General features: G+C 35.2%; 1 protein-coding gene across 4 annotated transcripts in view; it reads right to left on the bottom strand.

Annotated features, from left to right (window-relative positions):
- Positions 1-15,864, bottom strand: part of RIMBP2 (RIMS binding protein 2) — a 140,529-nt gene that overhangs the window by 34,256 nt on the left and 90,409 nt on the right. For 3 of the 4 annotated variants that reach the window (XM_035564898.2, XM_035564897.2, XM_035564899.2), the window contains 4 exons: positions 13,426-13,476; positions 7,684-7,888; positions 2,684-2,835; positions 200-276 (listed from right to left, as the gene is read on the bottom strand). In XM_035564898.2, coding sequence (XP_035420791.1) covers positions 200-276; positions 2,684-2,835; positions 7,684-7,888; positions 13,426-13,476 — 485 coding nt within the window. The remainder of the gene's footprint in view (positions 1-199; positions 277-2,683; positions 2,836-7,683; positions 7,889-13,425; positions 13,477-15,864) is intronic. The other variant, XM_050714129.1, reaches the window with a different exon arrangement.

The raw sequence follows: 15,864 nt of genomic DNA, 5'->3' as shown, positions 1-15,864 counted from the left end.
AAAGCCTAGTTTGTCTAAATCTAACAAACATCTTTGCCTGCTGAAAGGCACAGGGCTCCCTCCCATATGCTGTAGAAGTAGACTCACAGCCCAAAGGAAGCAGGGACATAGCTCTGTTAACCTACCTGCCAAAAGCAAAACAAAACCACGTTGAACATTACAAATATGTATCATATGTGCAATGAGCTGTTTTTGTTACCTATAACGGGCAATACAAAGATGGACTTTCCCAGAATATCTCTGCTTTGAGGTATTGGAATTCTGATCATTATCCATCTGTAGAGGAAAAAAAAAAAAAAAGATTTCTAAAAGATGCATACACCATTTTTCTGTCAGACAATATAAATCTGACAGAGAATATGCAACATTAAAAAAAAAATGAAATTCTGATATGGAACAGAATTGGGCACTTTTGCATTGTAGGTCTTAGGCTATGAAGAAATTGCAATGCAGATTCTAACATGGCATAGAAATTGAGCTATTTCATGATATATTCTAAAGATTCAGATGATGTGTCTGAGTCTGGATGTTGATTTTCCTCAAAAGCTTGCAAAATCAACCCAAATGTGGATTGGTTCTTTGTCATTTGGTAAGTGGAGATGTGTGAAGATGTCATGTCCACTCACTTTCATGTTGCTGACTGAAGTTACTTAACTATACTAGCCTCTGACCATCTCACCCTCCTGACAAAGCTTTTAGTAAAGTCTTCATTAAAATACAACAAACTCAGTTACTCCAGAGTGACCTATTGTAGGTGATATGTCTAGTGTTTCATAATACAGCTATGTAATTACACAGACAACCTAAAATGATACTCTACTATTTTAATTAGAAAACTACCATAGCACCGTGATACTAGTAGCTAAATACTTGAGACAAATGATGAGTTTTTGAGCTGGTGCAAGTGTCAGTTTCCACATAGCTGGAAACAATGAATATCACATAAAATATACCCCCCTTTCCAATCCAATCCAATCCAATCCAACCCACAGCAGCAGCAACTGTTGAATTCCACACTTTCTATTAACTGAAACCACCTTCCCTCGACCTGCTGGACAATCACCTCCCTCAACCTGTGGGCCACTACTCTGTTGATGCAGCCCAGGATGCAGTTGGCCTTCTGGGCTGCAAGCATGCAATGCCAGCTCATGCCAAGCTTTTCATCCACATTTCCTTATGATTTTATTAACACACTCTCCTTTGGGTCTGAATACCTCTAAAAAAAAAAAAAGGAACTTAATTTCTGTGTGCTTGCATAATGTAAGTATGTATCACATAATTAGTATGTATCACATAATTACACTCAAGACAGCACACAATGAACAATTCTGCAAAAGAGGGCTTGACATGCTCAGTGAGAGATAACTCAAAAATAATAGAAAAAATGAATTAAATTTGACATGCACGTCTTCTGTTCCTTGCTGTTAGTTCTGCTTCCCTAAATCTCGTTGCTAAGCTGCTGTTTCTTGTTTGACTACTTTGGGCTGCTTTTTCTGTGGCATCCACAAAAAGCAGTGAATGTTCCACATTTCATGGTGGTAAGGACACATAATATATTTATTTGTGGATAATCCATAGTAACACCCATGGAATTTCTACTGTACAAAAATCTAATATGTTGTTGAATATCCTACACCATACTCAGTCTTGCGATCCATTTAAAAACATTTGGATTTTATCAATTTTCAGAGGTTCAGTAGCAATGAACATACAATAGTAGAGAATATGCACACAGTTTCAATTTGTTTACTTCTATAAAGATTAAAATGGGAGTCAGGACTGTAAGCTGAGGGGTACAAAGTAAAGATCATTTCTTCATGTCTGTTTGCCCACATAAAACAGGCATATAATATTTAATATAAAATATTATACCTTTCTATAAAGCTTTCAAAATGTGTCTTATACCTCCTTATATTTAAAATTTGCCCTAAATATCAACAACCAACTTGTCACATTGTCTTTGTAAAGTTCTTAGGAGGTTCCCACTGGCTTTCTACAAGAATTCTACTAAAAAACAGAAAACCTTTTTAAAAGAAGGACCTCTCAAAAGTACAATTAAATACAAGTTGAAAAGTTGAATGGTGTAAGAGCTTAGAGTAAATACTCAAAATCAGTTTAGAAGAGTGTTTAGAAACTGCTTCTAGCAGGTGGTATGAGCCTAGTTGTGGTGAGAAAAGTAACACATCATGAAAACCAGGCAAAGAACAAGTACTGCAGAATGAGCCACTTCTCAAGCCTAAAGCATACTTGCCTTGACAGGGCACTGGTCAGAATTGCTCTTCCAGTTACCAAGGCTGTATCAAAGTCACACATTTTGGTAGATACAATAATAATAATAAACCTGTGTAACAGACATACACCAAAACAGACACAGACAGAAGTACTGACTTGCACCTTTTAAGCACACAAGTAATGCAGAGCTCTGAATGCATCATCAAAGGATAAGATTTTCATAGAAGCCTGAAGGTCTCACACATGCATTTGTCGTACCATGTAACTAGCACATCAACTAAGACTTTGAAAATTTCAGTGACATTCCCACTAGTCACATTCACAATTTGTCTCAGACAATGAGAATATTCTTGTCTTTTTCAAAGTAGGTGGATGATCCCGCATCAGTCCCTGGAGAAGAGATCCTGGCCCCATAACACACATTTCCAGTAACAAACTTCAAAAGACTCACGTCTGAATCAAATCTGCATCTTGGGGTACCAGATCTTGACTTGGACAGGAATGTAGGTTTGACAGACAATTGTTCTGGTTTGTCTCCAGATATTTGAAGAGGTCGTATAAATTCTGAAATCACACAACGACTTCCAGAAGGACTTTCATGACCTGGCAGTGAAGAAAACACATAAAAGAATAAATTGCTTTCAAGAGAAACATGTCCAACTAATAACAAGAAGAGAGTTATTTTCTCCTCCTTTTAGAAATCATTCTAGAAAAAGACTAAGGTAGGTAGAGTGAAGACAAGAAAAGTAGCTAAGCCTACTACTTCACAGCCTTTTGACAGATCATGTAAGTCAACAGTATGTAGTGGAACATCATGTAGATAGTGAGGCTATTTTAATTCAAAAAAATAAAAGTTAAAGCTTTCCATAATGCAAAGAATTCTACTTTTGTTCTGAGCACCTTGATATCTTTGGAAAAGTAATTTGCCATGTTGTTGAACATGCCCAGGACTAGAAAGCTACTGTTGGAACCCCTCTATTTCTTTTGGTGACTCTCTCATATGCTGGAAAGTAAAATCAAGTTGTGCAATTATCTTCAAAGAAAGTGACTGACATGTAAGTCATTTGGTTGGCAGGATATTCATTTTGAAATGAAGGGAAGTATTTTGGCATGTTGCAGGGCCAATAAGTTCCAAGAATACCTGTTGCATATTTCTTACGAGCACCTCATTAACACCAGTACTAAAACACACAATTTGATCATATTGCCATCACTGTTTTTTTTTTTTTAAAGAGAAACTATGAAAAAGAAAAAATCTCCAAATGCTTTTTGAAATATATATATATATATATATATATATATATATATATATATATATATAGTGCTTTTTAAATGCACTTATAAATAAAGACAATATATACTGCACATTTAAAGGACCTAAGGAGGAAGGCTTACAAGAGGCTGAACACACTGATCTCCTATTGTCTAAAGTGAAAACCAGGCCTAGTGGTGAGGAGACGTACGTAAAAAGAACAACTTCATTAAGGTTGCAAGAGAGCCTAAAAAGGTGAAATACAAAATACTTTCACAGCTTTCCTCCTTCACTATTAGGTTAGTCCCCAAACCACATGAAAAGAAGCAGGAAATTGTAAACTGAGCATAATTATACCTGCAGCATCAGCAGAAGTTATAGCAAAGTCTAGGGCATTGCTGACACAATCAGATATCCAGGGTGTCTTCTTTCCTCTTCACTTTTTCTCATTAACATAACAAGTCTATGCTCTAATTTTTCAGACCATAGGTACGTGCAGGTTTGGTATTTCCTATCCAGTTCTGCCACAAGTCTGGACAGCAAAGTTTTGCTACTGAATTGCAAACTTCCTAGACATATGTCACCTGGAATTAACACTGGAGCTTCTTTATTAATTTTGCAGAAGAGAATAACCTCCAAAACATAACATCAGAGTTTTTTTCTGGTGTGCTCCTTAGTCCAAAATGATTAATTTTTTGCTGCATCAGTGTAATTTACAGCAAGACAGCTTAAGCACACTGACAACAGGGAAACGTACCAGTCACCACACAAAAGACTTATGACAATGAGCCCTGCTTGCAGAAGTCCCCAGGCTGGTAAAGGGTGCACATTTTGTTCTTGGAACCTTTCTCACATATATAACAGAAAAGTCATCCCTGTTAAGAAATCTTTAGCCAATTTAGCTCCTTCTGTTTGCTGTTAATGTGCTTGCCATATCAGCCTGTCAGCGCCAAGCCTGTAAATAATTGCTCCAACTGTGATTATTCATTCAAAGGAAACTGCTGTTTGGTCTCATACCTCCTGGATTTTTCAGGCTTTGTTACTAAATTCGTTGCACTACATACAAAGTGTGGAGAGAGATTCTTAGAAAATCTAGCCCTTGCTTTGCTAGGATGATTTTCTTCAGCCAAGGCAATTCATTGATATGTCTGGACTTGAACAACAGTATGAATATGGAGGAATGAGACCAATTAAGACTTTTAAAATTTGTTCTCTCACTGGAAACTAATGAAAAATGCATCTTTGCCTTTATATTTGCACTGTGGATAAAACTAACAGTTAAAAAAAACAACAAAGTATCAGTTCATAAGAACATGCAGAAGCTTCTAGAAATGTCTCTTTTACCTCTAAATACTAGGAGAATTAAAAAGCCACATGCTTTTTTTTTTTTTTTGTGTGTGAAGTCTTGTAAAATCCATATACCATCAAAATGGCCATGACTAGCAACAACCTGCCAAGGAAATCTGAAAACCCTTCCAAGGAAAGAGGCAAAGAAGAACTCCAAACTTAATTTAAATGTCTCGGGCAGAACTGAAACTGACCATAGCTGAAGTACAATTAGCCCCTCCGTTTTATTTATGGGACTGCTGATTCATTATGGACTACCTAAATTATCTAGACAGGCCATTTAAATGCACCCTTTATCTGATGAATAATAAATCTTGAAGGTTTCTGTATTGGGTTGTGACATTATTATATGCTTAGAGTGAACTTTTTATGTTCTAATCTATTCTGGCTAGGTTTATTTCATTTCCTGATACATTCAAAAATCATCAATTAAGGCAAAGCAGCTGGTCATAAACTGATCTCATTTCCGTCATTTGCTTTGCCTTGAAAGCTGTCCTTGTGTTTCCTCATGTGTTCTTTTTTCCTCACACATAATAAAAATAATTACACTTCTGGTTTGAAGAACTTGCTTTAGCATTACCATCATTATTCTGAAATAGTTGATTTCAATAATTAGACATCCTACCCACTTGCTTAAACATTATTTTATTGTTATCATTGCATTCATACTGAGAATGAATATTGTCCAAGGGCTTCTGATGTTTATACTTCAGTGCTGCAGGCCCTGAATTCTAAGTAGTATAAAAATCAATAGGTTACAAAAAGGCTTTGAGAGCAAGGCCTTTAAATGGCTTCAGTACAGACCTAGCTGTGTGCCCTGTGTTTCCAGTCCAGATTTTTTTTCAGGGTGTTTGTTTATTTTGTTTTGAAGGTTTTATTAAAAGCTGTTTCTATTAGCAGTTATAGAATAAATACTACATAGTGTGTTAAGGTTGAGTCAGGACCTCAGAATGTTTTGTTGATTTTTATTTGAGGACTGGGGACTATTTAGATCAACTCCAGAGATAAAGACTGGACTTTCACAAGTTGCCTAAAGGACATTTCAATACTTAATTACCTTTCCTTTAAAAATATGTCTTGCTTTGAAAATCCTACCCTTAGGGACATGAAGAGCTAATCCTGTTTTATTAAGGAAATTTCTGCTAAATTCTTACAGCCATCAGGTAATGTCTTGTGAATTCTCTATTTAATGCACTTTAATATCCACTTAGGTAAGATTTGCAGCTCCAGAAAAGCCTTTTAAGCTTATATATATACCACGGTGGGTGAGACTGCAAACAGCTATAATTTTGTGTTTTAAAAAACTAAGCCATATAAACTACAGAGTCACTGAAGCAAAATAAAAGAAGGATGTCACCTTGGTTTCTTCTGACTTGGTTTCACACTGAGTGTAGCACCCTTCACCAAAAATAACTGCTCATCTATAGTGATATGGAAATGATTTGTGATTTCTAGGCCCTACAACCTCACAATTTTTCTAGAAGCTTAGAAAGATTAAATAAAATAAATAAATACAGACTATTTTGTTTGTCTACTTCCTCTTTATATTTATCCTAAAACAATTTCAGGGGAATTTGTAAGCTATGGAAATTATAACAGGAAACTACAAGTGTTTCTTTGTAGAACAAGTAGTAAAAATTATTCTATCATGGGTGATACTGAGCTAAGTATCACATGCTTGTGAGCACACTTCTCAGCCTTGATAACAACATACTTATACACAACCTAACATAATTTACATGCAAGTTCCTTTCAAGTGTCCTCAGATAACTTCTTGCCTTGAAACATTTTATGAATAATGAATTGTTAACAAAGATGTGTGGTCTGGAGGAGCAGTTGCCTCTGGCAACAGGCAATGATGACCTGGTGAAAATTCGACACAGAGCCTGTCAAACCACACACTGAGCTGAGCATACTAGGTACTTTATGCATAAAAACACCAATACAGATTTTTTTTTTTAACTTTACATTCTCCATTTATTTTAAAACTTATATCAACAGTAGTGTAACTTCTCAGTTTCTGAAATACCCAGCATTTAAGTGTTCAAATACCAATTTAAACATGGTTAAAATTTTAAACACATTTGCACAGTTTAGTAAACAACTACAGGCATTATTCCTCCTCAGGTGTGTTAAAATACATCCCATGAAACTCCTTTTCAACCAAAACCACTTTGTGGCAGAATTTGTGTTTATACGGACAGTGTTTGCTTTTGTCAAAAATTTATTTTATATTTTAATTTCAGATTTTTATGGAGAAGCCTCTACTTTCTGCTGAAAAAATGCAACTAAACCAAAAAAAATTTCATGTTTGTAAAAATATTCCATTTAGCTTTCCCATTTTCTGCCCAGCTCTATCTACAAGTTTTTTTAATGTAGTGGATAATGCACTGTGTCTGTTTTTTCTTTCCCTGTGAATTGTTACTTCAACAAGATAGCAGACCAACTCCTGCCCCTGAAACTAGAAAGATTTTCCAACAAAGCCTTTATATACTGACAGCCTTTCCACTTTCAACAGAAGTAGATATTTACATAAGGAATACATCATTTTAGCATTGAACAGGTTTCTTACTGCTACACCTAACAATGAGTAGAGAGAATTCTGCTCCCAGTAGTACCTGAATAAATCCAGAACAATCTCAGTGAAGGTCTAAGAAATACTCTGAAATTTAAACTAGTCTCAAAACAGGATCAGGACCAAATTCTGTCTTCCATTTATATAATCAAAGTCTATTTACATCATTGAGTTGCTTCTTAAAACCTACAGGATGGATCAGACACCAGATGATCTTAGAGGTCTTTTCCAGCCTAAGTGATTCTATGATTCTATGAAACAGAATGCACATTCTTACCTTTGCCTATAGAAGTGGCTATTCCATTCATTAACTGGGATAGAGATTTACTGGGAGAACCAGGAATATCTGAGGATGCTACTGTGTTACTGCTCAGGAGATCAATCTTCCCTGCTTGCTGCCGAAACTTCTCCAGCTCTCTGGACAGGAGGTTAAATTGTTCGCTTTGTGTCCGGCATTTTTCCTCTAGCTCTCGGACCTTGGCCTGCACAAGCAAGACATAACACAGACATTTGACTGAGATCACAGCAAGTTATGACAGGATTTGATTTTCCAAAAGTACCAGGAAGCCAGGATAGGCAAACTATTTGGGATAAAAGCACCCACTGATTGTTTTTTGTTGCCCCCAGTTTTTGTCCCCCTAAGTTCTCGCTCATATTTAGAACAAAACCTTTTAGTAACTCTTCAATATTGAGGTAAGTATTCTTCTCATCCCCAATTCCCAAAGTGGAAATTCCTCATCGTATTTTTTGGCAGTGCTAAGAACATCACTATCAAGAACACCTGCAAACAGAACGTATGCCTTTGTGACATCTACACATATCTGAATGTCACTTTTGTATACTTTTCCAATGTTTTCTAAAACCCAGGTATTTTTCTAAGGTTTGCCCATCCTCAACTATTAAGTTGAAGAATTCTGAATCGCTAGATAAACTTTAATATATTAGAAACCAACAAGAACAGCAAAAAACATTGGATCATGCAGAATGTGGGACTAGCTACTGGCTGAATTCCCGTTCAAAAATAATGCTCCTCACTGTATGTGCCAAACCACACAGAAGTAATTCAGACACCAGCCAAGACAAGATTGTTTGCAAGCTTGGGAGAAGTATAAAAATGTCACTGTGGACAAACATTTCTGTTATAATTTTGAGACATCAGGAAGTAACAAAATGGAACTTAAAAGATAAGCTTCTGTGATGACTTGCAAAATTTGCCTACATACTGTTTAAGAAATCTTCACGTGAAAAAAATGGATGGTGTAACTGAAAGGAAGGATTCCCTGGATGAAAAGAATTACAAATGGCATGGGAATTCAGGATTTCTTCTACAGTTTTAACTCAAAGTAAATTTAAGAGTAGCAAAGACAGTGAAACATGAAAATACCTTTCATTTTATCCAAATCTGCACATTTAGTGTACCAGCTAAATTAAGAATATATTAATGATTTTAATATAACACATTTAAATTTCAATCTGCATCTATAAACAGCCTGCATATCTGCTTGCATACACTATAAGGTGTTCTTGATGACTACTAACAGAAATCAAGATTGCCCAGAAGGTTGGGAAAGAGCACATTAATTAACACCTGTTGAAAAGACTGAAGAATTAGCAAAACTCCTGAGAAATTCACTTGTGAGGTCTGATTTTCACACAGGGGAAAGCAGTTGGTCTGTACTCTGGAAATGTGCCAGAGAGGCTGCTGTTTGTGACCGAGGGAGCACTCATGGCTCACGTGCTGTGACCCAAACACTGCAAGCAGAAGTAGCTCAGAGGCAGTAATAGGGTCCTTACACGGAAAGCTCATGTGTTAGATCTTAATCTGATGCTTCATGATGAAAAAACATTACTTTCCTTCATTAAAACCCCCTGTATAATACATGCCTATTTAAACAGCTGTGCTAACAAAGGAAGGCTGGATATCAATTAGGTTCATTCAACTGTGCTAAGGTTTCTTTTTCTTGAAAGAGAAAAATTTTCTCAGTTCCTATGAGGAGGAAAACTGCATGTAATACATATGAAGAAAACTACGCATATTACATAATACCAATAGAAGAATCTTAGCACAACTAAAGATAAACAAAACACTCCTTATAGTCCCCCAGAAGAACATACGAATCCAAATTTCCTCACTAATTATTGTGCTTTTGCTTGTTCCTTTTTTGGAATAAATACATTTTTAAAGCTACAGTGAATTTTGAGGATGTAATTTCTTTGTATTTATAAAAACACAAATTAATTTAGTTCTGCTAAAGAAGTCTCAGTGCATCTGACTGATTATGAAATGGAATGTAACAACAGAGAGGAATTGTGGGATTTTTACACAAATATTAAATGCTTTGTTTGAATTTATCTCTTATCTTCTCACTGTGGTTTTCAGCACCTGAAATGTGAGCCCTTGCTACTTGTCACTTTGTCGCACAAATAAGACATCTATATACAATTTTAAAAGAACATTAAATAGACAAAGCAATAAAATGCTTTGGGTTTTTAGATCCCCCTCTTTCCAACAGAAAGTTTTAGGACAAGCTATTCAGCTCTCTAAGAATACATATTGACCTTTCTGCATGAAGTTATGGAAACTTTAGCATAAGATAAAAAATAAAGATAGCATCTTGTTGGGGTCTGGATCATGATAAGGCTGCCTTAAAAACATATTTTTGAAAAAAAAAATATTATTTAAGAACTTATTTGCATTTCAGTATGTGCCTTCTTTGACTTTTCTTTTTATCATCTAGAATCTTTATCTAGAGTTGTCTCTCAGGATAGTATGAAGCCTGAAAGAAAAATGCCTTTACTGCTTTTTTTAATCAAGGTTGTGAGTTAGAAGTGAGCAGAAAGCTGGTGCTGTATAAAAGAAAAATTGCCGTAAGATCCACAATAGTACAGGAGTAACAGCAGGCATCCCTGTATCCATCTTTGTTTCCTGATTCCAGAGAGGTGCTTGGTTCATTGTTAATTAGCCAGACTCTCTTCCCTATAGAAAATCAACGTGCTCAGATATATATATCACTGCACAATGAAACGAAGCATGTGCTTATACTCTCAGAAACACTGAATTTTTATTCTGTATCATGGCACTGCCCAGATAGTCTCAATAACAATAGCGCAAAAGTGTCAAGTCTACCAGATCTCCCTACTACTGAACCTACCTACAGCAGTCCTCATATGACAAGACATCCTCACTGCAGACCATACTGAATGTACTTCACTTAGGACTGAGTTATGAGAACTTAAGTTTCTCATAAAATACACAGTGCTAAACAGCTTCTTAAACATAAAATCAAGCAGAATTCATCTATGACAAGACAGATATTGTTCACACGAGACAGATAAGATGATGAGCAGCTTTCCAGGTGGACAGCTTGAATTCAGATTAGGAGTTTATTTCATAGTTTAACTGTTTATGTAGCAGCAATGGCTTTCAGTAGGTGTCTCAATAAATCAAGCCAAGGTGAAAATATGGCATAAAACTGTCTTTGTATAAACAATGAAATGATCTGAATTCAGATAAAATCCACACAGTCTGAAAGCTATAATCTTGAATAAACTATCAAACCATTCTTAGTGGGCATGCTCGTAAGAAGTTCACTTTCAGAAACAGTATTTGTTTCTTCATTAAATCATGCCATATTTGAAGATTAATCTCTTGTAAAAAAAATAAATAAATCTGTTTTTGGCAATTTGGTATCAGGCCAATCAATACCAAGCATGCTTGCATAACAATGGTTTTAGCACACATGCCATGCAAGGTTAGGCAGGACTATCATACTTATTTTAAAGGAAAGTGCAGGGTTCAGGACAGGGAATGGAGAATAATGCCCTAAAATACCTGCATGCTGTCCAGGGTGTTCTGGATGAAGTGCAAAGCAATAAATTCCAAACAAGACACAGTAAACAAAGAGATGTGAAATAAATAAAGAAATAAAAACAGTTTTGAACACTTCTTTTTTTTAAACATTTCAAAGCAAAATACATTGGAACAGTTAACAGGTGTAAAAACATGCATTTAACACAACCCACACTATAGAAGGTTTGAGAAATCAATACCACTGCTGATCTTGAATTGCAAAAAGCAGATTAAATAAACCAAATGCTAAGAATCAATGGGCCTAAGGCAACAAAAAACAAAAGCTTAAGAAACCTTTATGGAGTTATGCAAATCAGAGTTTGCAAACAAATCAGCTAAATAGGAATTTTGTTTAGCTTAAGGGGGGTAAATTGTGTTTTCCACCAGGCACTAAATTATTATCTTATATTCTTAAAGGTAAAACAAATTTAATATATATGTTAATAATGAAAGCATATGAGTAAACCCTTTCTGTGGGAATATTAACTTTAAATAAACTTTTTTTTTTTTTTAAAAAAGATTATCAATGCATCAGAAAGTTCATCTTCATAAATTCATCTCCAGTAAGTACGCAGACAGAACAACTACCATTAGAAGGAAAAAAGTCCAGAAATTATATACTAGAAACAGATTTCTAAGTGAAATACAGATAAACACATTTACTGTAGTCAATCTATGTTCTTGTATGTTCTTTAGATATGTAAGTTATGTTAAGAATAAGCATTTAACACTTTTTCCTCTGGCAGAAAATCCAGTTTGGTAGTTATCATTGAAAATCTGTTATGCATGAAAAAAGTGAAGGACAAAAATGAACAAAAGGAGGTCTGGATAGAGTTAGCATGCTACTTTCTTGTGTGACTATATTTCCTGACACTTTACCTTATCCATGTGCATCAAAACATATGACTGTAACTTAACACAAAGAATCTGTTGAGCCTAGTTTTGGAAATCTGGAAAGGAATTGTTTGCTGTAGGAAAATTTTTTACAGGAGTTTTAAGTTCTGCTGTATGTTATTGTCATTTGTACTATCTTATACAACATCGTGGGTCATCCTGCATTTCTATATAGCAGACTGGGAAGGAAATAAAAGGTTTTGTAAGCACCAGGAAGACACTTAAGTATTTTAATTTATTGGAATTCTCATCTGATGTTTTGTGTTTGCATACATAATTTAACCATACCTGTGTGTATCCCCTATAGAATTTCCATTACTGTAAGAGTCACAATTAAAAAACTGTAAAAATTTCATTCTAGTTGAAGACAAAGAGGTTTTGCAAACCTTGCCCTTTTCCAACTAAAGCTGGCAGCAAAGCTCGTGCTTTTTGAATGGGAGTAAGAATCGCTCCTATTCTTCATGTTATTTCTATGCAAGAAACAATCAGTTCTGTATCCTTAGGCACAGAAGACTAAAATACTCGATTTTTCATTAGGATGAATTTCCAGGAAATGCACCATACCAAAGTCACAATTGCTATGAGCAATTGTTAATGAAAATACTAAGATTTTTTTGATGTGTCTTTCTGGATGATGTTGCCTTAGTCAGTATATGCGGGTATTTAATGTCTTAAAAATTAGTAAAACCAATCACCCAAATCATCTCTAAAAATTAATTTATTTCACAGTGTTTACTTACTAAATTCAGTGTTCACTGGCAAATTCTAAAAACACACTGCACCATAGTTGGGAAATGCTAAGAAAGGCCATGCTGGTGATATACAGCAATAGGATTAGAGTCAATGAATATGAGTAGCATCCTGAGAAAATTCAGACAGGATGCAAGAGTAATATTCTTCATATTGAAGGTACTGAAAGACCAAAAGAGGTTGCCTGTGGAGGCTGTCAAATCTCCATTCCCACAGATATTTAAAAATGGTCTGGGCAAACCACTGAGCAGACTATAACAACTTTGAAGAGGGCCTTTTTATACATCTGATATACATACTTTTTATACATCTGATAGTAGTTTACAAAAAATGGTACCAAAATTTCCATCTTACACAAACAGAAACTGAGGGGCACACATGTGACTTCCAACAACCCAGTTTAATGCTCTCGTGGCTGAATTGTCTTTATAGGATTGAATCTTTCAGAAGTGATAATACCGTTAAGTCATTGCATTCAGAACAGAACCTCCACAACCAGAGGTAACAAAAAGGATATCTTCTTACCTCTAACAACTGAACTGCTCCTTCATGTTCTTTCTTAGCTTCAACCTGAGCCTTGTTTTCATACATTGAAAATAAATAAATAAAATAAATAATAATAAAAAAAGAACAGAAAAATGAATTAGGCTATATAGAGAATACTCTAACCACGTAATGTAGCATACTGTATACTCAAATTCAAAACCATTTACAGTCTTGGAGTGCTGGCTTGGGCAATACACTACAGCACTTTGGTTTCAAGCCATTGAAATACGTGCGTATTTTTAGGAGACAGAATCTCAGTGAAGCTTAGTAGCATTAATATTTAGTTGGACCAAGACAAACATGCTCAACAAACTGCAAGAACACATCATAAGAATCTCTGAAACCCTCTAAAATAAAACCCAAAAATGAGCTATTTCTGTCAATTCTATGTTGCAGGAGATTCAGAGAGTAGAAACCTACTATACCGGTTAGGAAAAAGCAACACGAAAATTAAACTCATTCTTTACATGCAGCAATAGCTCACAAAACACTTAAGACAACCACAAGAAAGGTTGTCTGTAAATGGGAGTACAACATTTCGAGTTCAATCAACTGAGCCAAAGAAGAAAAGAGGGAGTAAATGAGAGCAGGAAGGTGTTATTATATGTAGATCAGAAAGTAAGTAATCAAATTTGGCCAGGAGAAGTCTAAGCCTTAAAACCACAAAAAAACTAGCACTCAGTAACTTTTGATGAGCAAAACATTTTTTATTAGCCATTGTATTATGCTGATGGCAATGCAATGCACAAACTTTGCCCTTTGGCTTCTTTTTACTGTATCTCAAAGACCATATCCTGCTCATTCCTCATGAGAGAAATGTCTTCAAACTGTTTAGTAGAGGGCAGTGCCCACAAACATTCTAGTTTAATGGGCTGGATACTGCCATGAAGGACATTTTTCCACACGTATTAGGGCTACCATACTCAGTTATTGTTTTGAATGGAAGCTGGGTCAGGCCATAAAGTCACAACCCAAAACACATACTTAAACTATTCTTCACTGTCATGCATGTTAATATATGTAATATAGAATAAGCCTACTCTAGCCCTGCAAGCACAGTCATATTTCTTCCTGTACTACAGTAATGAGTCTTATTACTAGTATGTGATAAAATATTGGCTCCAGGAGCATTAGTAAAAATATGATGGCAGGTAATAGAAAGCCTTGTGCTATCCATCATTACAAGTTTAATAAAATCAGAATATGAGTTCTTGATAAATGATTAGGAAAGCTGTGTCAATAGCTATATCTCTTTTTCATCATTCTGTCTTATATTAAGGCTTTCTTGGAGAAAAAGACCAGCTGATTCCCTATCAGCACAAAAACTGGATGAACAATATTATGTTCTTCCTTCTAGGTTGATAGTCTGAACAGTCTGCAAGTACATTAAAAACAGAATGAATTTTTATTTATAATATCAAAATATGATAGGAAATGCATTGAACTGTACTAGTAATGTGCATTGTTTTAACATCTACATTTCTGTAATTCATCAGCAACTTTACCACAGTAACAAGATATGTGGTGAAATGTCAAAATATCATCCTGTTAATGCCTGCAGTTACAGCTTTCATTTCGCAATACTTTTTCACGTGATTAGATAATTAAAAAAAAAAAAAAAGAATTTAACACATTTACTAGGCACATTGGGAGGTCAGCTCTGGATGAAATGTGAGCCAGCAATCCCTGTTAATGATGGAAGCAAAGTATTACAGTTATTTAGGTATGTGATTTATTTAAACGACTTTTCTGAAAATATATACCACATTATAATGTTGAAAGGAAATGTACTGGATATCAGCAGTCTAGAGGCAAAAGCAGGACAAACTAGTCGTGGTGCTCACAACCACACCTACAGAACTACAAGTAACTACAAGTAACAAACTAGCTTGGCTATCTCTCTACAAGGTAGAATAGACCACAATACAGACACCTAAGTGATCTTATATTCCCTGGTACTTCAGACCCACTGAACAAGAATTTAATCACAGGCTACAGATGCCAATCTAGTTACATTCAACAAAATACCAAATATAATACAGTCTTGTTTGTGCTTTTAAAAGTCTATTTATCGTGCTAAAGCTTAGCGAAAAAAATGATTGGAGGAACAGTATGAGGGAGATTTAACTTTTGCTGCCAATCTGTAACAACAACAAAAAAACGTAATTCAGATTTAGTAGAAGAATGTAACAAAAAATAGCAAGAAGAAAAGTTGTACCTCCCCTTGGTTTCTTTGCTTTGACAAGAAATTTAAGTTCAAAATTTATGTGGAAGTTCAAATGATGGCAGCTGAATATAACTAGAAATGGTATTTTTAAATATGCCTAAAAAGATTAATTGTGAAAGACTAAAAGAAATTTAACTGGAGGATTTCATTAGATCAAATGGAACATTCTGTTTCAAACAAAACTACATCTT

The sequence above is a fragment of the Cygnus atratus genome, chromosome 17 (assembly GCF_013377495.2).
Source record: "Cygnus atratus isolate AKBS03 ecotype Queensland, Australia chromosome 17, CAtr_DNAZoo_HiC_assembly, whole genome shotgun sequence".
NCBI classification, from domain to species: Eukaryota; Metazoa; Chordata; class Aves; order Anseriformes; family Anatidae; genus Cygnus; species Cygnus atratus.
This window is presented reverse-complemented; position numbering and strand designations above follow the sequence as displayed.